The 27,997-nt window shown below is 39.3% G+C and overlaps 1 protein-coding gene and 1 long non-coding RNA gene across 2 annotated transcripts in view; one reads left to right on the top strand and one right to left on the bottom strand.

The window, feature by feature from the left end:
* The window catches only part of CCDC34 (coiled-coil domain containing 34), a 48,274-nt gene that overhangs the window by 13,207 nt on the left and 7,070 nt on the right, over positions 1-27,997 (top strand). Inside the window, exon 3 of the mRNA XM_060157744.1 lies at positions 12,140-12,247. Within this exon, the coding sequence (XP_060013727.1) occupies positions 12,140-12,247 (108 nt within the window). The remainder of the gene's footprint in view (positions 1-12,139; positions 12,248-27,997) is intronic.
* On the bottom strand, positions 12,238-15,161 carry LOC132525207 (uncharacterized). Its single transcript, XR_009542200.1, has 3 exons — positions 14,999-15,161; positions 13,024-13,160; positions 12,238-12,553 (listed from the first exon to the last, which is right to left on the bottom strand). It is a non-coding gene; the product is annotated as an uncharacterized LOC132525207 (long non-coding RNA).

The raw sequence follows: 27,997 nt of genomic DNA on the forward strand, positions 1-27,997 counted from the left end.
TTTACAGATCTTCTCCTGTAATTGATATCGAGTCTCATAGCATTGTGGTCAGAAAAGATACTTGATACAATTTCAGTTTTCTTAAGTTTACCAAGGCTTAATTTGTGACCCAAGAGATGATCTATCCTGGAGAATGTTCCATGAGCACTTGAGAAAAATGTGTATTCTGTTGTTTTTGGATGGAATGTCCTATAAATATCAAGTCCATCTTGTTTAATGTATCATTTAAAGCTTGTGTTTCCTTATTTATTTTCATTTTGGATGATCTGTCCGGGGTGAAAGTGAATGAATGTGTTACTGTCGATTTCCCCTTTTATGGCTGTTAGTATTTGCCTTATGTATTGAGGTGCTCCTGTGTTGGGTGCATAAATATTTACAATTGTTATATCTTCTTCTTGCATCGATCCCTTGATCATTATGTAGTGTCCTTCTTTGTCTCTTCTAATAGTCTTTATTTTAAAGTCTATTTTGTCTGATATGAGAATTGCTACTCCAGCTTTCTTTTGGTTTCCATTTGCATGGAATATCTTTTTCCATCCCCTCACTTTCAGTCTGTATGTGTCTCGAGGTCTGAAGTGGGTCTCTTGTAGACAGCATGTATATGGGTCTTGATTTTGTATCCATTCAGCCAGTCTGTGTCTTTTGTTGGGAGCATTTAATCCATTTACATTTAAGGTAATTATCAATATGTGTGTTCCTATTCCCATTTTCTTAATTGTTTTGGGTTTGTTATTGTAGGTCTTTTCCTTCTCTTGTGTTTCTTGCCTAGAGAAGATCCTTTAGCATTTGTTGTAAAGCTGGTTTGGTGGTGCTGAACTCTCTCAGCTTTTGCTTGTCTGTAAAGGTTTTAATTTCTCCATCAAATCTGAATGAGATCCCCGCTGGGTAGAGTAATCTTCGTTGTAGATTTTTCTCCTTCGTCACTTTAAATATGTCCTGCCAGTCCCTTCTGGCTTGCAGAGTTTCTGCTGAAAGATCAGCTATTAACCTTATGGGGATTCCCTTGTGTGTTATTTGTTGTTTTTCCCTTGCTGCTTTTAATATGTTTTCTTTGTATTTAATTTTTGACAGTTTGATTAGTATGTGTCTTGGTGTGTTTCTCCTTGGATTTATCCTGTATGGGACTCTCTGTGCTTCCTGGACCTGATTAACTATTTCCTTTCCCATATTAGGGAAGTTCTCAACTATAATCTCTTCAAATATTTTCTCAGTCCCTTTCTTTTTCTCTTCTTCTTCTGGAACCCCAATAATTCGAATGTTGGTGCGTTTAGTGTTGTCCCAGCGGTCTCTGAGACTGTCCTCAGTTCTTTTCATTCTTTTTTCTTTATTCTGCTCTGTAGTAGTTATTTCCACTATTTTTTCTTCCAAGTCATTTATCCGTTCTTCTACCTCAGTTATTCCACTATTGATCCCATCTAGAGTATTTTTAATTTCATTTATTGTGTTGTTCATCATTGCTTGTTTCATCTTTAGTTCTTCTAGGTCCTTGTTAACTGTTTCTTGCATTTTGTCTATTCTATTTCCGAGATTTTGGATCATCTTTACTATCATTATTCTGAATTCTTTTTCAGGTATACTGCCTATTTCCTCTTCATTTGTTAGGTCTGATGGGTTTTAATCTTGCTCCTTCATCTGCTGTGTGTTTTTCTGTCTTCTCATTTTGCTTATCTTACTGTGTTTGGGGTCTCCTTTTTGCAGGTTGCAGTTTCATACTTCCCGTTGTTTTTGATGTCTGTCCCCAGTGGCTAAAGTTGGTTCAGTGGGTTATGTAGGCTTCCTGGTGGAGGGGACTAGTGCCTGTGTTCTGGTGGATGAGGCTGGATCTTGTCTTTCTGGTGGGCAGGTACACGTCTGGTGGTGTGTTTCGGGGTGTCTGTGGACTTATTATGATTTTAGACAGCCTCTCTGCTAATGGGTGGGGTTGTGTTCCTGTCTTGCTAGTTTGGCATAGGGTGTACAGCACTGTAGCTTGCTGGTCGTTGAGTGAAGCTGGATGCTGGTGTTGAGATGGAGATCTCTGGGAGATTTTCGCCGTTTGATATTATGTGGAGCTGGGAGTTGTCTTGTGGACCAGTGTCCTGAAGTTGGCTCTCCCACCTCAGAGGCACAGCACTGACTCCTGGCTGCAGCACCAAGAGCCTTTCATCCACTCGGCTCAGAATAAAAGGGAGAAAAAGTAGAAAGAAAGGAAGGAAGGGAGGAAGGGAGGAAGGAAGAAGGGAGGGAGGGAAGGAGGGAAGAAAGAAAAAAAAGAAAGAAAGAAAGAGGAGAGAGGATAAAATAAAATAAAGTAAGATAAAATAAAGTTATTAAAATAAATATTATTAAGAAAAAAAATTTTTTTAAGAGAAAGAAAAATGGATGGATAGAACCCTAGGACAAATGGTGACAGCAAAGCTATATAGACAAACTCTCACATAGAATCATACACATACACACAAAAAGAGGAAAAGGGGAAAAAATAGTAAATCTTGCTCTCAAAGTTCACCTCCTCAATTTGGGATGATTCGTTGTCTATTCATGTATTCCAAGATGCAGGGTATATCAAGTTGATTGTGGAGCTTTAATCCGGTGCTTCTGAGGCTGCTGGGAGAGATTTCCCTTTCTCTTCTTTGTTCTCATAGCTCCTGGGGCTCAGCTTTGGATTTGGCCCCACCTCTGTGTGTAGGTCGCGGGAGGGCATTTGTTCTTCACTCAGACAGGACGGGGTTAAAGGAGCAGCTGCTTCGGGGACTCTGGCTCACTCAGGCCGGGGGTAGGGAGGGATGCGGATGCAGTGTGAGCCTGCGGCGGCACAGGCCGGCAGGACGTTGCACCAGCCTGAGGCACGCCATGCATTTTCCCGGGGAAGTTGTCCCTGGATCCCGGGACCCTGGCAGTGGCGGGCTGCACAGGCTCCCTGGAGGGGAGGTGTGGATAGTGACCTGTGCTCACACACAGGCTTCCTGGTGGCAGCAGCAGCAGCCTTAGCGTCTCATGCCATTCTCTGTTGTCCACGCTGTTAGCCGTGGCTCGCGCCCATCTCTGGAGCTCCTTTAAGCAGCGCTCTTAATCCCCTCTTCTCGTGCACCAGGAAACAGAGGGAAGAAAAAGTCTCTTGCCTCTTCGGCAAGTCCAGACTTTTCCCCGGACTCCCTCCCGGCTAGCCATGGTGCACTGACCCCCTGCAGGCTGTGTTCACGCCGCCAACCCCAGTCCTCTCCCTGGGATCCGACCTCCGAAGCCCGAGCCTCAGCTCCCAGCCCCGCCTGCCCTGGCGGGTGAGCAGACAAGCCTCTCGGGCTGGTGAGAGCCGTTCGGCAATGATCCTCTGTGTGGGAATCTCTCCGCTTTGCCCCCCGCACCCCTGTTGCTGTGCTCTCCTCCGCGGCTCCGAAGCCTCCCCCTCCGCCACCCGCAGTCTACGCCCGTGAAGGGGCTTCCTAGTGTGTGGAAACTTTTCCTCCTTCACAGCTCCCTCCCACTGGTACAGGTCCCATCCCTATTCTTTTGTCTGTGTTTATTCTTTTTTCTTTTGCCCTACCCAGGTATGTGCGGAGTTTCTTGCCTTTTGGGAGGTCTGAGGTCTTCTGCCAGCGTTCAGTAGGTGTTCTGTAGGAGTTGTTGCATGTGTAGATGTATTTCTGGTGTATCTGTGGGGAGGAAGGTGATCTCCGCGTTGTACTCTTCTGCCATTTTCCTGATCTCTCAAGATTCGGGAATTTTTAAATCACAGTTTCAGTTTCAGTACTTGTGATTGGTGTGTTCGTATTTTCTATTTCTTCTGGTTCAGTCCTGGAAAATTGTACCTTTCTAAGAGTTTGTCCATTTCTTCTAGGTTGTCCATTTATTGACATATAGTTGCTTATAGTAGTCTCTTATGGTCCTTTGTATTTCTGTAGTGTCAGTTGTAACTTCTCATTTTCATTTCTAATTTTATTAATTTCAGCCCCTCCCTATTTTTCTTGATGAGTCTGGCTAATGGTTTATCAATTTTGTTTATCTTTTCAAAGAACCAGTTTTTACTTTCATTGATCTTTTCTATTTTCTTTGTGTCTATTTCATTTATCTCTACTCTGGTCTTTATGATTTCTTTCCTTCTACTAACTTTGGGTTTTGTTTGTTCTTTCTCTAGTTGCTTTAGGTGTAAGGTTAGGTTGTTTATTTGAGATTTTCTTGTTTCCTGATGTAAATTCGTATTGACCTAAACTTTCCTCTTAGAACTGCGTTTGTTACATCTCAAAGCGTTTGGATCATTATGTTTTCGTTTTCATTTGTCTCTAAGTTTTTTTTTTATTTCCTCTTTAATTTTTTCAGTGATCTATGTTTAGTAACATATTGCTTAGCCTCGACATGTTTGTGTTTTTTACACTTTTTTTCTTGCAGTTGATTTCTCATCTCATAGCATTGTGGTCAGAAAAGATGATTGGTATGTTTTCAGCTTTCTTAAATTTACCAAGGTTTGCTTTGTGGCCCAGCATGTGATCTGTCCTGGAGAATGTTCCATGTGCACTTGAGAAGAATATGTAGACTGCTGCTCTCGATGGAATGTTCTATAAATATCAATTAAGTCTCTCTGGTCTAAAGTGTCATTTAAGGCCTGTGTTTCCTTACTGATTTTCTGTCTGGATGATCTGTTCAGTGATGTAAGTGGGATTTTGAAGTCCCCCACTATTGTGTTACTGTTGATTTCTCCTTTTATGCCTGTTGCCTTATATATTGTGGTGCTCCTGTGTTGGGTGCATATATATTTACCATTGTTATATCTTCTTCGTGGATTGATCCCTTGATCATTATGTAGTGTCCTTGTCTCTTGTAACAGTCTTTATCTTAAAGTCTATTTTGTCTGATATGAGTTTTGCTACTACAGCTTTCTTTTGATTTCCGTTTGCATGGAATACCTTTTTCGATCCCCTCACTTTTAGTATGTGTCCCTAGATCTGAAGTGGGTCTCTTGTAGACAGCACATATATGGGTGTTGTTTTTGTATGCGTTCAGCCAGTCTGTATCTTTTGGTTGGAGCATTTAGTTCATCTACATTTAATGTAATTGTCGATATGTATATTCTTCTTGTCATCTTGTTAATTGTTTAGGATTTGTTTTTGTAGGTTTTTTTCTTCCCTTTCTCTTTTGTTCTCTTCTCCTGATTTGATGACTATCTTTTCAGGTGTGTTTGGTTACTTTTTCTATTTTGCGTGTGTATCTATTGTAGATTTTTTGTTAGTGCTTCCCATGAGGCTTTGATATAGCATTCTGTATGTATACACAAGGTTTAAGTTGCTGGTCTCTTAATTTCAAATGCATTTCCAATATCTTGCATTTGTAATTTCTTCTCACGATTGCTGGTTTTAAGATCATGTTTGTGTGTGGATATTTTCCTATCTTTACTGTATGTTTGCCTTTACCAGGGAGCTTTTTCATTTTGTAATTTTCTTCTTTCTAGTTGTGGCCTTTTTTTTTCGCCCAGAGAAGTTTCTTTTACATTTGTTGTAACACTGGTTTGGTGGTGCTGAATTCTTTTAGCTTTTGCTTGTCTGAAAAGTTTCTGATTTCTCCATTTAATCTGAATGAGAGCCTTGCTGGGTAGAGCATTCTTGGTTGTAGGTTTTTCCCTTTCATAACTTTAAACATATCATGCCACTCCCTTCTGGCCTGCAGAATTTCTGCTGAAAACTCAGTGGATAGCCTTAAGGGAGTTCCCTTGGTGTTATTTGTTGCTTTTCCCTTGCTGCTTTTAATATTCTCTCTTTATCTTTAATTTTTGTCATTTTGGTTACAGTGTGTCTTGGTATGTTCCTCTTTAGGTTCATCCTGTATGGGACACTGTGCTTCCTGGCCTTGGGTAACATTTTCCTTTCCCAGGTTAGGGAAGTTTTCAGCTATTATGTCTTTAAATATTTTCTCTGGCCCTTTCTCTCTCTCTTATCCTTCTGTCACCCCTACAATGCAAGTATTTATATGCTTGATGTTGTCCCAGATGTCTCTTATACTGTCCTCATTTCTTTTCATTCTGTTTTTTCTTCAGTGGCAGTGATTTCTACTACTCTGTCTTCCAGCTCACTGATCTGTTCTTCTGCCTCATTTAGTCTACTGTTGATTCCTTCTAGGGTATTTTTCATTTCAGTTATCGTATTCATCTCTGTTTGGCTGTTCTTTATATTTTCTAACTCTTTGTTAAAAACTTCTAAGTTCTCGCTCTGGCATCCATTCTCCTCTCAAGTTCTTTCCTCATCTTTATGATCATTACTCTTAACTCTTTCTTGGGTAGATTGCCTATCTCCACTTCACTTAGTTCTTTTGGGGTTTTATCTTGTTCCTTCATCTGGAACATATTCATTTACTGTCTGTGTTGGTATTTGTATTTTTATGTATGTGGCAGGGTAGTTACCTTTCTCGACCTTGCAGAAGTAGTCTTCTATAGGAGATGTCCTATGTGTTCCAGCAGTGCACTCCTGTCTCGTCACCCAAGCTATATGCCTGCACGGGTCCTTCTGTTATGGCAGGCTGACTGTGTGGATGGTCTAGTAGGCTTGGTTGGCCACCAGTCTATTTGGTTGCCAGGCACTGCGTTGTGTGGATACTGCTGGCTGTTGTTCAGTGGGGCCTGGTCGTGAGGCAGCTTTTGCAGAACCTTAGGGGGTCCTGGGGGTAGAGCTGGCTCACTGGTGGCTGGAGTCAGGATCCTGAAGACTTTGGAGTGTTGCCCCCCTACTGGCAGGTGAAGCCAGATCCTGGGGTTAGTGCAGGACTACTGGCAGACAGAGCTGGGTCCTGGAGCCTGGCTTCAGGGCCCAGGGATACCAGAGCTTGTTTTAAATCTGGTGTTGGGGGGCTGGTTCCCGACACAGTTGGGTATGGGGTCCAGGGTGTCCCAAAGGTTACGTTAGCCTGCTAGTGGGCAGGGCCAGGGCCCAGGCGGTCCCAGGGTAGGGTCTGTCTGGCCTGCTGTTGCTGGACTCTGTGTGCGACCTGTGGTATTGTATTTTTCTTGCTTCTGGTCTGCCCCCTGGTGGATGAGGTGGTCCAGAGGCTTGTGCAGGCTTCCTGGTGGGAAGGGCCTGTGCCTGCCCACTCGTGGGTAGAGCTGGGTCTTGGCCCTCTGATGGGGAAAGCTGTGTTTAGGGCCTTGTCTGGAGGTGGCTGTTTGTTCAGGAAGTCTTTAGGCAGCCTGTCTGTCGGTAGGTGAGTCTGTGTCTCTGTTCAGTTAGTTTGGCTGGAGGCATCCCAGCACTGGCACCCTACAGGGTTTTGGGTGGGTCCAGGTCTCGGTGATAGTGAGCCAAGATGGCAGCCTCCATCAGCTCACACAGCTGAATGCCCTCAAATGTGTCTGTCACCAGTGTCCATGTCCCCAGGGTGAGTCGCAGCCACCTCATGCATCCCTAGGAGACTCTCCAAGACCAGTAGGTAGGTCTGACCCAGGCTCCTATCAAATTACTGCTTTTGCCCTGGGTCCCAGTATGCATAATATTTTGTATGCACCCTTTAAGTTTGAAATCTCTTTTCCCCTAATTCTGTGGGGCTCCTGCAGTTAAGACCCGCTGACCTTCAAAGCCAAATGCTCTGGGGACTCGTATTCCCAGTGCTGGACCCCAGGGCTGGGGAGCCTTACCTGGGGCTCAGAACTCTCATTCCTGTGGGAGAGCCTTTGCAGTGTATTTATTCTCTACTTTGTGGGTTGCCCACCCTTGGGGGTAATGTGAGTCTGTCCCTCCTACCTGTCATTGTGGTTCCTTCTTTATGTCTTTAGTGGTAGAAGATCTTTTCTGGTAGGTTCCAGTCTTTTTCATTGATTGTTATTCTGTAGATAGTTGTGATTTTTTTATTGTGCTTGTGAGAGGAGGTGAGCTCAGGGTCTCTCTCCTCCATTGTCTTGGCCACTCTCTTTGGTCATAGTCTTCACATTTTCAGAATTAGTGTGTTGTTGAGACCCCAGACTCTTACTTCTCTTACTTCAACCTCAAGTTTTAACATTACTAATTCCATTATTTAGTAACTTCAAAATATTTGTTCACAGTGAGAAATCTACTTTGCTTCATGTCACACACAAATGCATACATATATGTAATGCCTGCTTACATATGTATCAGAAATATCTTAATTTTGTGCAGAACCTGGTAATATTCTATTCTATTCTATTTTTTCTTTTCTTTCTTTTTTTAAAGGCTAGTCATAACCCAGACATTGGTTTTAGACTCACAGTTTGGAAAACACTGATCTAGTGAATCAGTGGTATTGTGGAGCTCACTTTATGGTACTTAGCTTCATCTCTAGCCTCACTAGAAGTCACTTGTTACACTAAGAAAAGGAGGGTCACTTCAAGTCATTTTTAGAGTCATCATTACCATAAAATTAATTAAATTACACTAAATTATAAGGAACCCTGGGCTTTGGAGTAACATGGAACTAGGCTCAAATTCTAGTCTTGCTGTTCTAAATCTGTGATCTTGGAAAAGTTACTTAACTTCTCTGAGCCTCAGTCTCTTCATCTATAAGCCACATGTTAGAGGCAATAGTAGAGAGGTTAAAAGCATAAATTCTTGAGTCGTACATCCTGGATTCAAAACTGAGACCTTGGATCTTTAACCTCTCTGCCTGGATTATCAGTGAAAGCGGAGAATAACATTCACCTCATAGTGTTTTGGGGACTAAGTGAACAGCAGGATGTGGCCTAATATATAGGAAGCACTTAGTAAAAGTTAGTTGTTGTTACGTGTTAAAGGAGATGATAGTAACTACTAAAGATTTATTTTGAGAACAGATTAAAATAATGAATATAAAGTTCCTACCTCAATGATTAAGCAGGTAGCAGCGTATAATTGAATGATTTAAACCTTTTCACATATTTAGGAGTTGGACATTTCTTATATCTATGTCATTACTCAACTCTGAAGCAGTTAAAATATTTTAGCATGAGTCTTAACCATATCAGTTATGCCAGGGATATCATAACATATGGGTAAACTACTTACTTTGGTATAAACTTATTTTGAGCTCTTGCGGTATTCACATTTTTTTCATGCCTTTCCGTTTGTTTTATTTTCTAAGTCATGTTTTCCTTATTTTCTGTCCTTATTTACTGTATTCTCTAACTTATTTATAAATCATATCATTAAAAGCACAGATTTTTAACCACAAGGAACAGTTCATCTCAGATCCCTATTAAAACGTGAGAGCCAGAGAGTAGCTTTGCCAAGGTTTTTTCAGTTAGTGGCAAAGCTGGGACTGGATCCTAGTTTTTTTGACTTCCAATTTAATAAGTGTTTTTTTCTACAATACCAAGATGCATTTTAGAAATAAAGGGGTCAGACTTAGTATTTAATTTTAAATTTACCCTGGCTTTCTTATATTCTTCCTTGAAATCTTGAAGGAAAATTTAAAGGTAATTGGGTCATTAAAAAGATCATCCCCCATCATAAATTTGATTTCAGCAACATTTAGATTTGTTTCAGATATTCCTGTAAGATTGAGTTAAAAATTATTTTAACTCATCAAAATTAGGCTTACAATTTTTTTTTTAATTTGTAACTATGTTGAGGTGATAAAATGTGGTAAATATTGAACATTAGTATTGTGAAAAGCTACCATATTGGTTTTGTAGGGCATGTAAATTTTACTTAAATTTTTATTATTTAAAAAAATTCTTTAGCAGACTACCTTAAATTCGCTATGGCCTTTGGCTAATTTTAATTTTTAACATTTGCTTTAACATTTTAGTATCGTCTATTTTAAATTATAAAAATTATCTAATTTGCGAATAATTCAGGTGCTTTTTTTTTTTCCACCATCATGCTTTGGCCTTTGATTCATTCATCAGCCCTTAATGAAGGAATAGGGCAGGATATAGAGTTGGTGGAACTCAGATATTGAGTTTTTCTAATTGTTACCTTTAGTGGTAAAACTTTCTTTGAAAGTCAGCAAAAGCTATTGAAATTAAAAATGCATGTTTAGGATCCTCTTTGGATTTTGGTTTTCTATAATCAAGTGTTTACGCTGTGGGAAGATATATAATTCTGTTGAAATTCAGTGGTGTACCAGAAGATGACATAGGGGCCTTGTGAGAGAAGACTCCAGCTGTGTCTGGAAGAGGCTGGCCTTAGTGGCAAAAAGATGGAGGCATTTAAGGTGGGAAATTCTGAGGGGAGCCAGCCTTGGAAGGGAGGGTTGTTTCTCAGAATGTGATGTATATTCTGAGGTTGCAAATCACTTGAACAGACATCCTGAGATTAAAGCACTGTTTGGGTCAGTGGTAGCATTTTCTAGGTACTTTTGACCCTTCCTTCATCTTTAACTCTTATGTCAGCATTAACTAAAATTTGTGAACCATAAAATAGGAATACAATGTCTGATTTTTTTTCTGACTTTTGAGTTTAATTATATGAAGAATTTTAAAGGGTACATAAATGTAACCAGTCCTATCTTTAGTTGTATATTTAAATAACTTTCTTGACGATCAAATTTAGGACTATTTTGGAAAATGTGGTTGTCAAGTCTATATCTAGTCTGTCATGCACATGCACATATTCCCCCTTGTTTCGTGACAGTAGTCCAGACTTTTGTCCCCTTCCAACTCGTACAGTGGCAACCTCCTAGTCAGTCTCCCTCATGATAGTTCTGATCCCTTCAAATGCAGTTTTCATCATTAAGAGTTTTAAATCTTTTGCCATGTATTCCTGCTTCATAGTGTTTAATTTACTCTGCCTGTCTCAAAAGACTTTTTTCCATCTAGTTAGTACCACAGTCTGACTTTCTAGTCACCTCCCCTCCCTGTTCTAGTCAAGCCATCTCCTCACTGTTCCTCTCATGGTGCTCGTTTTTTACTACCCTGAACCATACTCTTTCTCCTCTCATCTTCCCTTCCCTTTTCTGAGCTCTTATTCTACACAGTATCTCACAATGCAGCACTTCATTATTTTGTGTATACGGAATTAGATTACATCAGAGACTTCTGGAATTTCATCCCTGCATCTCAGTTCTTGCTATCTTTATAGTAAGTGCTCCATTAAAAAAAAAAAAAGTATTAAGTGAGTAATCAAGGGATAGCAGCTGCAGAGGTAATGAAGAGTCCTTTTAAAACCAAAATGGATATTTTACTTTGGGGGGATGGGGGGAGTATAGTGTTTAAAAGTTGGAAGACTCTGAATGAGTGAGGGAAGCTATTTCCGATGCAGCAGAATTCTAGGATGAGAGATCATGGAAGACAGGTATCCTTAGACCAGTTGTTCTCAAGTATACAAGATATGTTCTTGGTGTCAAGTTTTATCTTCATTTCATTTAACACACTGGAATTGTCTGAGAGTTGAAAAATTGTCTTTCTCACTGCCACCCATGCTGAGGTAGGTAGGTCCTTGGGAAAGGGAGGCATGGGGATGAGGTCCAGTGGAAGACATATAAAAGTATCCAATTTCTGGTATCTAAGGAGAGAGAAGAATAACCAGTAATTATGGTAGTAGAGTCCTAGGAGTCTAGTTTGAACAGCATTCTCAACTAATGCAGTAATGTAACTGATGAGTGACAGAGTGGTGGCATTCAGCTTGTAGTTTTATTTGGCCATACTTTCCACATTCTTTCTCCTGAGGAAATGCCCAAACGTGTAGATTCGAGTGACAGCAAGGCAGTTAAATAATCTAGGATATGAATGTGGTTTTGTTTTACACTCCAGCAGCTATAAAATCAGCAAAGAAAAATCTGGATCCTTTTTTTCCCTACATTTCTTCTTTGCTGTAACTCTGAATTAAAAGTTTAATTTAGGGATTATTTAATTCCTACCCTTTATCTTCATCAAGAATCTAGAAGCTTTTTATAACTGTAAAAAAGTTGCAATTTTCTTGAGCTTCTGCCAGTAGTGTACAGTGATGCCAAAATTTATGTGTGGGAAAGTTGATTTCAATGAGGGTAATTTAGCTGAAGTTTAGTCTAAGAAACTAGTGTTTTGCTGCCAAGCAATTATTTGCATTTCTAGAAAATGACTTACACTTTTTACCAATGCCTTCCTTTCATCATAGACTAGTTGCTTAAGTTAGTTATTGTCACTAATGGTATATTTTCTATAAAGGAAACTATATTCTTGTTTAATTTGGTTAACCTCAGACATTAAAAAAAATATGTGAGGTTGAGTACTTCTATTAAATGTTGCCTTTTGCTTGAATAAAATCCACAGGAATTAAATGAACAGCTAGAGAAAAAGAAAGAAGTGGAAGAACGTGAAAAGAGAAAGATAATTGCTGAAGAAAAGCACAAGGAATGGGTTCAGAAAAAGAATGAACAGGTAAGGAGAAAAAAGTGTGCACACATACTGATGTCTCCTTTGCAAAGTCTTCTTCCTGTTACTCCTTGTCATTACCTATGTTTTCTCATTTTCTCTTAGATTCTTTCTTCTCTAACCCGATTTTTTTTTTTCTCCCCTCAGGGACATTTATCAGATCTTTTGCCCTTTGCTCTCTGCTTCTCTCCCTTCTCCCTCATGTGGCTTCCACTCGTATCTGACTGCAGGTAGTCATGAAGTTTGTATCTCCAGACCTGACCTCCCAGAGCCTTGGATTTTCATCTGTTAGGTTGGTAGGGACCTCTGGACCTGCAAATATAAAACAACCCATTTTTATCCATTCTCCTCTCATAGAACCATCATTCTGACTCCTTGATTTCTGATATTAGTACTACTATCATCTCAATCACCTAGGCATAATCAGAATTCTTTTGTTTCTAATCATCCTCGCCTTTCCTTTACAGTCACTACTCTCCTGTTTGTGATCTCTTCCTGTCAGGTCTCATCACATTTTTCAACTTATTTATTGTTTATTTCCCCATACTGAAATGTAAGCCCCATAAGGGCAGGGATTTCTGCCTCTTGTTCAGTTATCCTGCAGCTAGATCAGTACCTGATGCTTAAAAATGCCCCAAAATATGACTTCATCCTCTGTGTCCTTGCCAGACTAATCTTGCCAAAAAGTCAAGTGTCATCCCTCAGTTCAAAATATATCTTTCATGATTCCCCACTGTCCTCTGAATAACATTTGAACTGTTCTAGCCTGGCTGGTTAAATACCTTCTACTCTCTGCTCTCCGAGCCACATCTCCTTCCAACTGTGCTGGCCTTCATTCCATACTGTCAGCTTCTGACTGGCATCTTTGGGGAGCACACTCAGGATAAGCATGGCCCATCTTCTTGGAGTATTAGTGTTGCTGGAAAATTTTGAAAGGAAAAATGTTTTATGTTAAAGCAAGCATAGATATTTAATAGAGTAGAACATAAACTTTATATTATTTTTAAAATACACAGTAGATTTCAAAGAAATCTTGGGCTTTGGACTGTGCTCCCCTGCCCCTAGGAATATATGTTCATGAGAAGTTTTGAGAACACTTCTGTGTCTCATTTCCTTTTTTTTAATATGGTATCTCTTCAGTATGGGATCTCATCACATTTTTCACCCTACCTTTCATTATCCAACTCAAAGTATTTCCTACATGAATCATTTGCTGATCACATGCTGGAAATTCTTTTCTTCTGAGTCCTTGTTTAATTTATATCACTTTATACAAAATACAATGCAGTATATGATATACTTTGTTGCTAGTTGTATTATGCACATGTCTTTACTTCCCTTGTAAGTAAGTTTTTTCTTTTTTTAATAAATTTATTTTTGGCTGCGTTGGGTCTTCGTTGCTGCGTGCAGGCTTTTCTTTAGTTGTGGCTCACAGGGGCTACTCTTTGTTGTGGTGCACAGGCTTCTCATTGCAGTGGCTTCTCTTGTTGTGGAGCACAGGCTCTAGGCGTGCGGGCTTCAGTAGTTGCGGCTCACGGAATCTAGAGCGCAGGCTCAGTGGTTGTGGCCCACGGGCTTAGTCGCTCCGTGGCATATGGGATCTTCCCGGACCAGGGCTCAAACCCATGTCCCCTGCATTGGCAGGTGGATTCTCAACCACTGCACCACCAGGGAAGCCCCCCTTGTAATTTTAAGACTCTTAAGGATAGGAGCTTTTTGATTTTTTTGTTTTTTTTAAGTTATTTTCTATCCATTACAAGATCTAACTAACATAATGCTTTGTAATATAGTAAGCATTTGTTTTTGGAATAAATGAGTGAATGAATAAACGTATCATTTTCCTTTCAGTTTTAATACAGTCTTGTATTAGATCTCAAATTAGAAATGTAAAAAATATCTTGTCACTTTGTTTTCTGTTGTGATTTTTTTTACACATTTAGAATGGTACTGCTTTTATTATTAATATCCAATTTTATGAATTCAGTCAAATGTTTAAGTTGTAAGACAAAAATTTTAAATTATTTCTAACTTTTGGGTCCTAACTATTATTGAATGCAATGCCTAGTGGTATTAATAATAGTACCTAGTAAATAATTCCAGTAAATTGAAGATGACATAGCTTTCTTCATCCAAGTATTATAAGAAGGAAATTGGCTAGGCGTGTGTATGCTATAACCATAAATATATTTGTTCTTTACTTCAGAAGTACATTATTTTTTTTTAAGTTTGCTACATCCCATAATACAAGAAAGAATTCTTTGTGAATAAATGCCAAAATCAAAATAAGCCTGTGTAACTACAACCAAGCTTTGAGTGATACTTTTTTGAAATATATAGCTAGAAAATAAAAGTTTTGCATGTACTGAATAGTATGCTCTCTCCTCTAAAAGCTTCTCTTATCTTCTGACTCCATTAAGCTCATTTTACCATGCTAATCAAACATAGTTGTTGTTTGTCTAAGAATGCAGAGATGATATATTCTCTGTTTTAATTAGTGGCAGTAGATCTAATCCAATTATTTGAGAAAAATTATTTCTTTCTTTTGAAGGGAAGTGGCTTGCCCTGACATAAATCACTAATTATCGAAAGCAAGATTCCATAAGGTTGAGAAGAGTTTAAAAATGAACCTTGAAAAATTTACTTATTCTGCAGAATTCCTGTGCATACTAAGGAATAATTGATCACTCTTGTTTTTTTTTTGTTGTTTTGTGCCTTAAGAACTATCAGATTTCTTATTTCAGTCTTGGTTATACTTACCTCTATTTGTAAAGACTGCTCTTCTGGTTCTTCTCTTCCTGTCTGGCATCTAGCTTTTTTCTCCTCTGTTTACATTTCATGGTGTGTGGTCCTCTGCTGCTTCCAGCTTCATTCACATTTTAGATATATCTGTGGCATTATTTTCTCTAAGTCATTTTCACCGTGTTCTATCAAAAAATCAGACAAAAAGAATTTATGTATCCATTAGCAAAGCTAATTTCTTATATTGTGCTATAAATCGTTAAATCCTTTTCAAATAAATGGCTTATCTCATCTGGTACTCTGACATTTGTGTTGCCATGCGAATTCATTTTTTAGATTTGTTTTTTTACAGTGTATTACCACATATCTTGCAAAAGGACATTTGCCTTCATTGTTTGAGAATTAAAAATAAATTTATTTTTAAACAGTTTTTTTAAACCATGGAACTGCTTTTTTAATGTAAAAAATTAATTCCAATCAGCAAAGTGTATGATTGATAACACTGTCATCAGTGCATCATTCATGCATTCAACACGTTTATTATGTGCCAGATACTGTTGAAGAAACCAAAATAGAAATTCAGAAACTTTGAGTAGTCAGTTGGTTTGTTAGTTTCCTTTAGTTTGAAGAAACAAAGGTTCTCTCAGGGCACCATCTTAAAAAAAAAAAAGATTTATTGTTATTCTCTGTGTGGTACAGCACTGCAGTGCCAGAAAATCTGAAGCCACTTAGTGGCTGGCTGCTCTCTCTCAGTACTTCTCTCTGAATGTCTGCTCTGGTCTCGTTTTGCTAACTAAAGGCATTCTATCCTCTCTTCTGTAGTTTAAATGCTGCAGAGGGCCTGTCTGTCTGATGTTTTAAAATCAACTTCATTGAGCAATAATTTACATAACAATAAAACACACCCATTTTAAGTTTGATGAGGTTTGACAAGCTTATGTACCTGTGAAACCGGCATTACAGTCAAGGTAGAGAACATTTCCTTCACTCCAGATAGTTCCCTTGTGCTCCCTTGCATTCAGCCCCTGCTTCCCACCAACTAACCCCAGCTCCAAGGAAGGATAAGTCTGCTTTCTGTTCCTGTAGATCAGATTTGCCTTTTCTAGTATTTCCTATAGGTAGAATCATTCAATATATATTCCTTTGTGTCAAGCTTCTTCTGTTTTTAAAAATTGCCGATATTTCAGGTATTAAGATTGTTCTTTTTTATTGCTGAGTGATATTCTATTCTGTGGAATACCACAAGTTGTCTAACCATTCACTAGTTGATGGATAATTGGGTTGTTTCCAGTTTTGGGATATTATGAATAAAATTCTGTGACCACTTACGTACAAGTCTTTTTGTGGATACTTGTTTTCATTGCTCTTGGGTAAATGCCTAGGAACTGAATTCCTGGGTTGTATGGTAAGTGTGTGTTTAACTTTAAAAAATAGTTCAGCAATTTCTTATAAAGTGCTTATAATGCTTCTACATTCCTACCACTATTGTCTGAGAGTTCCAAGTGCACCACATCCTTGCCAGATTCTCAGTCTTTTTAACGTTGTCATTCTATTAAGTGTGTAGTAGTTTATCATCGTTGTTTTAATTTCCATTTTCCTGAGATCTAATGGTATTTACCATCTTTTCATAAGCTTATTCTCTTTGTCTGCTAGGGCTGTCGTGACAAAATATTGAATACCACAGATTGAGTGGCTTAAACAACAGAAATTTATTTTCTTACAGTTCTGTAGGCTGACAGTCCAAAATGAAGGTATCTGGAAGGTTTGGTTTCTCTTGCAGCCTCTCTCTTTGGATTGCAGATGACTGCCTTCTCTCCATACCCTCACATGGCCTTTTCTGTGTACATGCCCATCCCTGATGTCTCCTCTTCCTCTTGTAAGGACACCAGTCCTTTTGGATTAGGGCCCCACCTTTATGAACTTGATTACCTCTTTAAAGTCCTGTCTCAAAACACAGTTACAGGCTGGGGAATCAAGATGGTGGAGGAATAGGACAGGGAGCTCACCTACTCCCACAAAAACATTCAAAACACATCTGCAAGTGGAACGATTCACATAGAATATCTAATGAACGCCAGCAGAAGACCTCAAACTTCTGAAAGGACAAGAAAACCTCCAAGTAACTGGGTAGGACAAAAGGAAATAGAAAGGAATGGGGACGGGCCTGCACCACAGGGAGGGAGCTGTGAAGGAGAAAAGGTTCCCGCACCCTGGGAGTCCCTTCACTGGTGGGGGATCAGCCTGGATGGAGGCGGAGCTTCAGAGCCTAGGAGGAGAGCACAGCAACCGGTTTGCAGAAGGCAAAATGGAGAGTAACCTGCACAGAAGGTCGGCACCACCACCTTGCGTTCTCCAGCCTGAGATGCTCCTCTGTTGATGCGGGTGGGGACTGGGTGCTGAAGCTCAGGCCTCAGAGGTCAGACCCAGGGAAGGGACCAGGGTTGGTTGTTCAGAGACAGTCTGCAGAGGCTAGCTTGTGGCAACTGAGGGTGTACTCAGGAGAAGCTGGTGCCTGCCAGAAAAGTAAGGTGCCACTATTAGGGGCACATGAGGAGAGGGACAGGACCACCATAAGAGCTTCTTTCCCTGTAAGTGCTCCCAGGCAACGGGACACTGCCTACAGAAGCTCTGGGTGTGGGCTCAAGTCACCACTGCAATCATGGGCTCCATAGGCAGGCACGGGCCACCACTACGAGATCCACAAGAAGTTGCCAAGTGCTGCCCACACTGTCCGGGGAGTGCACAAGGGCTGCTGCACCTGCACACCCCATATCAAGGGGATAACAGCCAGCCCATGCTGAGGAAAGAGACAGCAAGCATCCAAACTAAAAGCAGCCCCTTGATTCTGGAAAAGATGGTGGAGTAGAAGGCCTTGAGCTCACCTCCTCTCATGAAAATACTATAATCACAACAAACTGCTGAACAACTATCAACAAAGAAGACTGGAACCTACCAAAAAAGATAGTTTACATTCAAAGACAAAGAAGAAGCCACAATGAGATGGTAGGAGGGCGCTTTCACAACATAATCAAATCCCATACCCGCCAGGTGGGCGACCCACAGACTGGAAAATAATTATATCACAGAGGTTCTCCCACAAGAGTGAAAGTCCTGAGTCCCACTTCAGCCTCCCCAGGCTGAGGGTCTGGCATCAGGAAGAGGAATCCCAGAGCACTTGGCTTTGAAGACCAGTGGGGCTTGAGTGCAGGAGGTCCACAGGACTGGGGGAAACAGAGACTCCACTCTTGGAGGGCACACACAAGGTTTCATGTACACTGGGACCCAGCACAAAGAAGTAATTCCATAGGAGCTTGGGCTGGACCTACCTATGAGTCTTGGAGGGTCTCCTGGGGAGGTTGAGATTGGCTCTGGATCACTATGGGGGGGGGCAAGGACACTGGTGGCAGAGGCCCCAGAGAATATTGATTGGCTTGAGCTCTCCCAGAGGTTGCCATTTTGGCATCAAGACCTGGCCCTACCCAGCAGCCTAGAGGCTCCAGTGCATGAATGCCTTAGGCCAAACAACCAGCAAGATAGGAACACAGCCCCACCCATCAGCAGACAGGCTGCCTAAAGCCGTACTGAGCTTACAGCCACCTCTAAACACACCCTTTGACATGGTCTGCCCGCCAGAGGGACAAGACCCAGCTCCACACACCAGTGGGTAGGGACCAGTCCCACCAGGAAGCCTGCACAAGCCTCAGGACCAAACTCACCTACCAGAGGGCAGACACCAGAAGCAAGAGCTATGATCCTGCAGCCAGTGGAAAGAAGACCACAAACACAGAAAGCTAGACAAAATGAGATGGCAGAGAAATATGTTCCAGACAAAAGAACAAGATAAAAACCCACAAGAACAACTGAATCAAGTGGAGATAGGCAAACTACCTGAAAAAGAATTTAGAGTAATGATAGTAAAGATGATCCAAAATTTCTGAAAAGAATGGAGGCACAGATTGAGAAGATACAAATGATTTTTAACAAAGAGAAGATCTAAAGAATAAACAAACAGATGAACAATACAATAACTGGAATGAAAAATACACTAGGAGGAAGCAATAGCAGAAGAATTGAGGCAGAAGAAAGAATAAGTGAGCTGGAAGACAGAATGTTGGAAATCACTGCTGCAGAACAGAATGAAGAAAAAAGAATGAAAAGAAATGAGGACAGTCTTGGAGACCCCTGTGACAACATTAAATGCACCAATATTAGCACTGTAGGGGTCCCAGAAGGAGAAGAGAGAAAAAGCCTGAGAAAATATTTGAAGAGATTATAGCTGAAAACGTCCTTAACATTAGAAAGGAAACACTCAAGTCTGGGAAGCACAGAGAGTCCCATACAAGATAAACCTAAGGAGGAACAAGATGAGACACATACTAATCAAACTGATGAAAATTAAATAGAAACAATTAAAAACAACAGGGAAGAGAAACAAATAACATACAAGGGAATCCCCATAAGGTATCTGCTGATTTTTCAGCAGAAAATCTGCAGGCCAGAAGGGAGTGGATGATATATTTAAAGTGACAAAAGGGACAAACCTACTACCAAGAATACTCTACCCAGCAGACTGGCATTCAGATTTGACGGAGAAATCAAAAGCTTTATGGACAAACAAAACCTAAGAGAATTCAGCACCACCAAACCAACTTTGAAACAAGTGCTAAAGGAATTTCTCTAGGCAGAAAAGACCACAACTAGAATCAAGAAAATTATGAATGGGAAAGCTCACCAGTTAAGACAAACATAAAGCAAAGGTAGGAAATCTCCACACACAAATATGATAGTAAAACCAGCAGTCGTGAGAAGAGAGTACAAATGCAGGATATTGATAATGCATTGGAAATTAAGAGACCAGCAAGTTAAAACAGTCTTGTACATATATAGACTGCTAGGTCAAAACCTTTTGGGAACCACAAACCAAAATTCTACAATAGATACACACACGAAAAAGAAGCAGCAACCCAATCACAACGCTAAAAGATAGACATCAAATCACAAGAGAAGGGCTTCCCTGGTGGCACAGTGGTTGGGAGTCCGCCTGCCGATGCAGGGTACACGGGTTCGTGCCCCCGTCCGGGAGGATCCCACATGCCGGGGAGCGGCTGGGCCCGTGGGTCACGGCCGCTGAGCCTGCACGTCCAGAGCCTGTGCTCTGCGGTGGGAGAGGCCACGGTAGTGAGAGGCCCGTGTACCGCAAAGGGGGAAAAAATCACAAGAGAAGAGGAAGGGAAGAAAAAAAGGCCTACAAAAACAAATCCTAGTTAACAAATTGGCAGTAAGAACAGACATACCGATAATTACCTTAAATGTAAATGGATTAAATGCTCCAACCAAAAGACACAGACAGGCTGAATGTATACAAAAACAAGACCCATATATATGCTGTCTACAAGAGACCCGCTTTAGCCCTAGGGACACATACAGAGGGAATGTGAGGGGACGGAAAAAGGTATCCCATGCAAATGGAAATCAAAAGAAAGCTGGAGTATCAAAACTCACATCACACAAAATAGACTTTAAAATAAAGACTGTTACAAGAGACAAAGAAGGACACTACATAACGATCACGGGATCAATCCACGAAGAAGATATAACAATTACAAATATATGTGCACCCAACATAGGAGCACCTCAATATACAAGGCAAATGCTAACAGCCATAAAAAAAGAAATTGACACTAACACAATAATAGTGGGGGACTTTAACACCCCAGTCCCATCACTGGACAGATCATCCAGACAGAAAATCAACAAGGAAACACAGGTCTTGAATGACATACTAGACCCTATGGACTTAATTGGTATTTATTACAACATTCCTTTGATTGTTCTCAAGTGCATATGGAACATTCTCCAGGATAGATCACATCTTGGGCCACAAATCAACCCTCAGTAAATTTAAGAAAATTGAAATCATATCAAGAATATTTTCTAACCACAACACTATGAGATTAGAAATCAATTACAGGAAATAAAAACCGTAAAAAACACAAACACATGGAGGCTAAATAATATGTTACAAAACAACCATGGATCACTGAAGAAATCAAAGAGGAAATTAAAAAATACCTAGAGACAATAAATAAATAAATAAATAAATAAATAAATAAATAAATAAATAAATAAAAAATACCTAGAGACAAATGACAATGAAAACACGATGATCCAAAACCTATGGGGTGCAGCAAAAGCAGTTCTATGAGGGAAGTTCATAGCAATACAGTCTTAACTCAGGAAACAAGAAAATCTCAAAAAAACAACCTAACCTTACATGTAAAGGAACTAGAGAAGAACAAACAAAACCCAAAGTTAGTAGAAGGAAAGAAATCATAAAGATCAGAGCAGAAATAAATGAAATAGAGATGAAGAAAACAGTAGTAAAGATCAATGAAACTAAAAGCTGATTCTTTGAGAAGATAAACAAAATTGATAAACCATTAGCCAGATTCATCAAGAAAAATGAGGACTCAAATCAATAAAATTAGAAATGAAAATGAGAAGTTACAACTGACACCACAGAAATACAAAGGACCATAAGAGACTACTACAAAAAACTATATGCCAATAAAATGGACAACCTGGAAAAATAGACTAATTCTTAGAAAGGTACAAGCTTCCAAGACTGAACCAGGAAGAAATAGAAGATATGAATAGACCTATCACAAGTACTGAAATTGAAACTGATTAAAAAGCTTCCAACTAACAAAAATGCAGGACCAGATAGCTTCACAGGCGAATTCTATCAAACATGTGGAAAAGAGTTAACACCTATCCTTCTGAAACTATTCCAAAAATTGTAGAGGAAGGAACACTCCCAAACTTTCTATGTGGCCACCATGACCCTGATACCAAAACCAGACAAAGATACCACAAAAAAAGAAAATTACCGGCCAGTATCACTGATGAACATAGATGGAAAAATCCTCAACGAAATACTGGCAACCTGAATCCCATACACCATGATCAAGTGGGATTTATCCCAGGGATGCAAGGATTCTACAACATCCACAAATCAATCAGTGTTACACACCATGTTAACAAACTGAAGACTAAAAACCATATGATCATGTCAATAGATGCAGAAAAAGCTTTTGACAAAATTCAACACCCATTTATAATAAAAATTCTCCAGAAGTAGGCATAAAGGGAACTTACCTCTACATAGTAAAGGCCTTATATGACAAGTCCACAGCTAACATTCTCAACAGTAAAGAGCTGAAAGCATTCTCTCTGAGATAGGAACAAGACAAGGATGTCCACTGTCACCACTTTTATTCAGCATAGTTTTGGAAGTCCTAGCCACAGCAATCAGAGAAGAAAAGAAATAAGGGGAATGCAAATTGAAAAAGAAGTAAAACTGTCACTGTTTGCAGCAACATGATATTATACATAGAAAAGATGCTACCAGAAAACTACTAGAGCTCATCAGTGAATTCAGTAAATGCACAGGATGCAAAATTAATACACCAAAATCTTGCATTCCTATACACTAACAACTAAAGATCAGAAAGAGAAATCAAGGAAACAATCCCATTTACCATCGCATCAAAAAGGATAAAATACATAGGAGTAAACCTACCTGGGGAGACAAAAGACCCGTATTCTGAAAACTATAAGACGTGGTGAAGGAAATCAAAGGTGACACAAAGATGACGTGGAAAGGTATTGTTTTGGATTGGAAGAATCAATATTGTCAAAATGACTATGCTACGCGAGGCAACTACAGACTCAGTGGAGTCCCTGTCAAATTACCAATGACATTTTTCACAGAAGCAGAACAAAGATTTTTAAAATTTATATGGAAGCACAAAAGACTCTGAATAGCGAAAGCAATTCTGAGAAAGAATAATGGATCTGGAGGAATCAGGTTACCTGACTTCAGACTATACTGTAAAGCTACAGTAATCAAAACAGTATGGTACTTGCACAAAAACAGATATACAGATCAATGGAACAGGAGAGAAAGCCCAGAAATAAACCCACCCACCTATGGTCAATTAATCTATGACAAAGCAGGCAAGAATATACAAAGGAGAAAAGACAGTCTCTTCAAAAAGTGGTGCTGAGAAAACTGGATAGCTACATGTAAAAGAATGAAATTAGACATTTCATAAACACTATACATAAAAATAAACTCAAAATGGATCAAAGACCTAAATGTAAGGCTACACACTATAAAACTCTTAGAGGAAAACATAGGCACAATACTCCTTGATGTAAATCGCAGCAAGATATTTTTTGATACACCTCCTAGACTAAGGAAAATAAAAACAAATATAAGCAAATAGGACCTAATGAAACTTAAAAGCGTCTACACAGCAAAGGAAACCATAAACAAAATAAAAAGACAACCCACAGAATGGGAGAAAATATTTGCAAACGAAGCAACTGAAACGGGATTAATCTCCAAAATATACAAACAACTCATGCAGCTCTATATCAAATAAACAACCCAATCAAAAAGTAGGTAGAAGGCAGACTCTGGGAGGGCTCACACCAAGGAGTACTTGCCAGAACTTCTGCTTCCAGTGTCCTTGTCCCCACAGTGAGCCACAGCCACACCTTGCCTCTGCAGGAGACCCTTCAACACTAGCAGGTATTGTAAGATTCAGGCTGCTAATGTTGGCATATGCGCATTTAGCCTTAAAGAGATTAAGTTGAGAAGCAAGAAGAACTACAATCCTGCAGCCTGTGGAACAAAAACCACATTCACAGAAACATAGACAAGATGAAAAGGCAGAGGGCTATGTACCAGATGAAGGAACAAGATAAAACCTCAGAAAAACAACTAAATGAAGTGGAGATAGGCAACCTTCCAGAAAAAGAATTCAGAATAATAATAGTGAAGATGATCCAGGACCTCGGAAAAAGAATGGAGGCAAAGATCGAGAAGATGCAAGAAATGTTTAACAAAGACCTAAAAGAATTACAGAACAAACAAACAGAGATGAACAGTACAATAACGGAAATGAAAACTACACTAGAAGGAATCAATAGCAGAATAACTGAGGCAGAAGAACGGATAAGTGACCTAGAAGACAAAATGGTGGAATTCACTGCTGTGGAACAGAATAAAAAAAAAAAGAATGAAAAGAAATGAAGACAGCCTAAGAGACCTCTGGGACAACATTAAACGCAGCAACATTCGCATAATAGGGGTCCCAGAAGAAGTGAGAAAGGACCAGAGGAAATATTTGAGGAGATTATATTTGAAAACTTCCCTAACATGGGAAAGGAAATAGCCACCCAAGTCCAGGAAGCACAGTGAGTCCCATACAGGATAAACCCAAGGAGAAACACACCGAGACACATACTAATCAAATTGGCCAAAATTAAAGACAAAGAAAAATTATTGAAAGCAGCAAGGGAAAAACGACAAATAACATACAAGGGAACTCCCATGAGGTTAACAGCTGATTTCTCAACAGAAACTCTCCAAGCCAGAAGGGAGTGGCATGATATACTTAAAGTGATGAAAGGGAAGAACCTACAACCAAGATTACTCTACCTGGCAAGGATCTCATTCAGATTCGATGGAGAAATCAAAAGCTTTACAGACAAGCAAAAGCTAAGAGAATTCAGCACCACAAAACCAGCTCTACAACAAATGCTAAAGGAACTTCTCTAAGTGGGAAACACAAGAGAAGAAAAGGACCTACAAAAACAAACCCAAAACAATATAAGAAAATGGTCATGGAACATACCTATCGATAATTACCTTAATCGTGAATGGATTAAGTGCTCCAAGCAAAAGACACAGGCTTTCCAAATGGATACAAAACCAAGACCCATATATATGCTGTCTAAAAGAGACCCACTTCAGACCTAGGGACACATATAGACTGAAAGTGAGGGGTTGGAAAAAGATATTCCATGCAAATGGAAATCAAAAGAAAGCTGGAGTAGCAGTACTCATATCAGATAAAATATACTTTAAAATAAAGAATCTTACAAGGGACAACGAAGGACACTACATAATGATCAAGGGATCAACCCAAGAAGAAGATATAACAGTTATAAATATATATGCACACAACATAGGAGCACCTTAATACATAAGGCAACTGCTAACTGCTATAAAAAAGGAAATCGACAGTAACACAATAATAGTGGGGGACTTTAACAACTCACTTACACCAATGGACAGATCATCCAAAATGAAAATAAATAAAGAAACAGAAGCTTTAAATGACACAATAGACCAGATAGATTTAGTTGATATTTATAGGACATTCCATCCAAAAACAGCAGATTACACTTTCTTCTCAAGTGTGCATGGAACATTCTCCAGGATAGATCACATCTTGGGTCACAAATCAAGCCTCAGTAAATTTAAGAAAATTGAAACCATATCAAGCATCTTTTCTGACCACAACACTATGAGATTAGAAATGAATCACAGGGGGAAAACACGTAAAAAACACAAACACATGGAGGCTAAACAATGCGTTACTAAATAACCAAGAGATCACTGAAGAAATGAAACAGGAAATTAAAAAATACCTAGAGACAAATGACAATGAAAACACGATGATCCAAAACCTATGGGATGCAGCAAAGGCAGTTCTAAGAGGGAAGTTTATAGCTCTACAAGCCTACCTCAAGAAACAAGAAAATTCTCAAACAATATAACCTTACACCTAAAGGAACTAGAGAAAGAAGAACAAACAAAATGCAAAGTGAGCAGAATGAAAGATATCATAAAGATCAGAGCAGAAATAAATGAAATAGAAACAAAGAAAACAATAGCAAAGATCAATAAAACTAAAAGCTAGTTCTTTGAGAAGATAAACAAAATTGATAAACCATTAGCCAGACTTGTCAGGAAAAAGAGGGAGAGGACTCAAATCAATAAGATTAGAAATGAAAAAGGAGAAGTTACAACAGACACCGCAGAGAAACAAAGCATCCTAAGAGACTACTACAAGCAACTCTATGCCAATAAAATGGACAACCTGGAAGAAATGGACAAATTCTTAGAAAGGTATAACCTTCCAAGACTGAACCAGGAAGTAACAGAAAATATGAACAGACCAGTCACAAGTAATGAAATTGAAATGGTGATTAAAAATCTTCCAACAAACAAAAGTCCAGGACCAGATGGCTTCCCAGGTGAATTCTTTGAAACGTTTAGAGAAGAGCTAACCCCCATCCTTCTCAAACTCTTCCAAAAAATTTCAGAGGAAAGAACACTCCCAAACTCATTCTATGAGGCCATCATCACCCTGATGCCAAAACCAGACAAAGATACTACAAAAAAGAAAGTTACAGACCAATATCACTGATGAATATAGATGCAAAAATCTTGAACAACAAACTAGCAAACAGAATCCAGCAACACATTAAAAGGATCATACATCATGATCAAGTGGGATTTATCCCAGGGATGCAGGGATTCTTCAATGTACACAAATCAATCAATGTGATACAGCATATTAACAAATTGAAGAATAAAAACCATATGATCATCTCAATAGATGCAGAAAAAGCTTTTGACAAAATTCAACACCCATTTATGATAAAAACTCTCCAGAAAGTGGGCATAGAGGGAACCTACCTCAAAATAATAAAGGCCATATATGACAAACCCACAGCAAACATCATTCTCAATGGTGAAAAATTGAAAGAATTTCCTCTAAGATCAGGAACAAGACAAGGATGTCCACTCTCACCACTGTTATTCAACATAGTTTTGGAAGTCCTAGCCACGGCAATCAGAGAAGAAAATGAAATATAAAGAATACAAATTGGAAGTGTAGAAGTAAAACTGTCACTGTTTGCAGATGACATGATACTATACTTAGAGAATCCTAAAGATGCCACCGGAAAACTACTAGAGCTAATCAATTTGGTAAAGTTGCAGGATACAAAATTAATGCACAGAAATCTCTTGCATTCCTATACACTAATGATTTTCAGAAAAATCTGAAAGAGAAATTAAGGAAACACTTCCATTTACCATTGCAACAAAAAGAATAAAATACCTAGGAATAAACCTACCTAGGGAGACCAAAGACCTGTATGCAGAAAAGTATAAGACACTGATGAAAGAAATCAAAGATGATACCAACAGATGGAGAGATACACCATGTTCTTGGATTGAAAGAATCAATATTGTGAAAATGACTATACTACCCAAAGCAATCTACAGATGCAATGCAATCCCTATCAAATTAGCGATGGCATTTTTTAAGGAACTAGAACAAAAAATCTTAAAATTTGTATGGAGACTCAAAAGACCCCAAATAGCCAAAGCAGTTTGAGGGGAAGAAAACGGAACTGGAGGAATCAGGCTCCCTGACTTCAGACTATACTACAAAGGCACAGTAATGAAGACAATATGGTACTGGCACAAAAACAGAAACATAGATCAATGGAACAGGATAGAAAGCCCAGAGATAAACCCATGCACCTGTGGTCAACTAATCTATGACAAAGGAGGCAAGGATATACAATGGAGAAAAGACAGTCTCTTCAATAAGTGGTGCTGTGAAAACTGGACAGCTACATGTAAAAGAGTGAAATTAGAACACTCCCTAACACCAAACACAAAAATAAACTCAAAATGGATTAGTGACCTAAATGTAAGACTGGACACTATAACACTTAGAGGAAAATGTAGGAAGAACACTCTTTGACATAAATCACAGCAAGATCTTTTTTGATCCACCTCCTAGAGTAATGGAAATAAACACAAAAATAAACAAATGGGACCTAATGAAACTTCAAAGCTTTTGCACAGCAAAGGAAACCATAAACAAGAAGAAAAGACAACCCTCAGAATGGGAGAAAATATTTGCAAACGAATCAACGGACAAAGGATCAATCTCCAAAATATATAAACAGCTCATGCAGCTCAATATTAAAGAAACAAACAACCCAGTCCAAAAATGGGCAGAAGACCTAAATAGACATTTCTCCAAAGAAGGCATACAGATGGTCAAGAAGCAGATGAAAAGCTGCTCAACATCACTAATTATTAGAGAAATTCAAATCAAAACTACAATGAGGTAT

This window comes from Lagenorhynchus albirostris, chromosome 9 (genome assembly GCF_949774975.1).
Source record: "Lagenorhynchus albirostris chromosome 9, mLagAlb1.1, whole genome shotgun sequence".
In the NCBI taxonomy this organism is placed as follows: Eukaryota; Metazoa; Chordata; class Mammalia; order Artiodactyla; family Delphinidae; genus Lagenorhynchus; species Lagenorhynchus albirostris.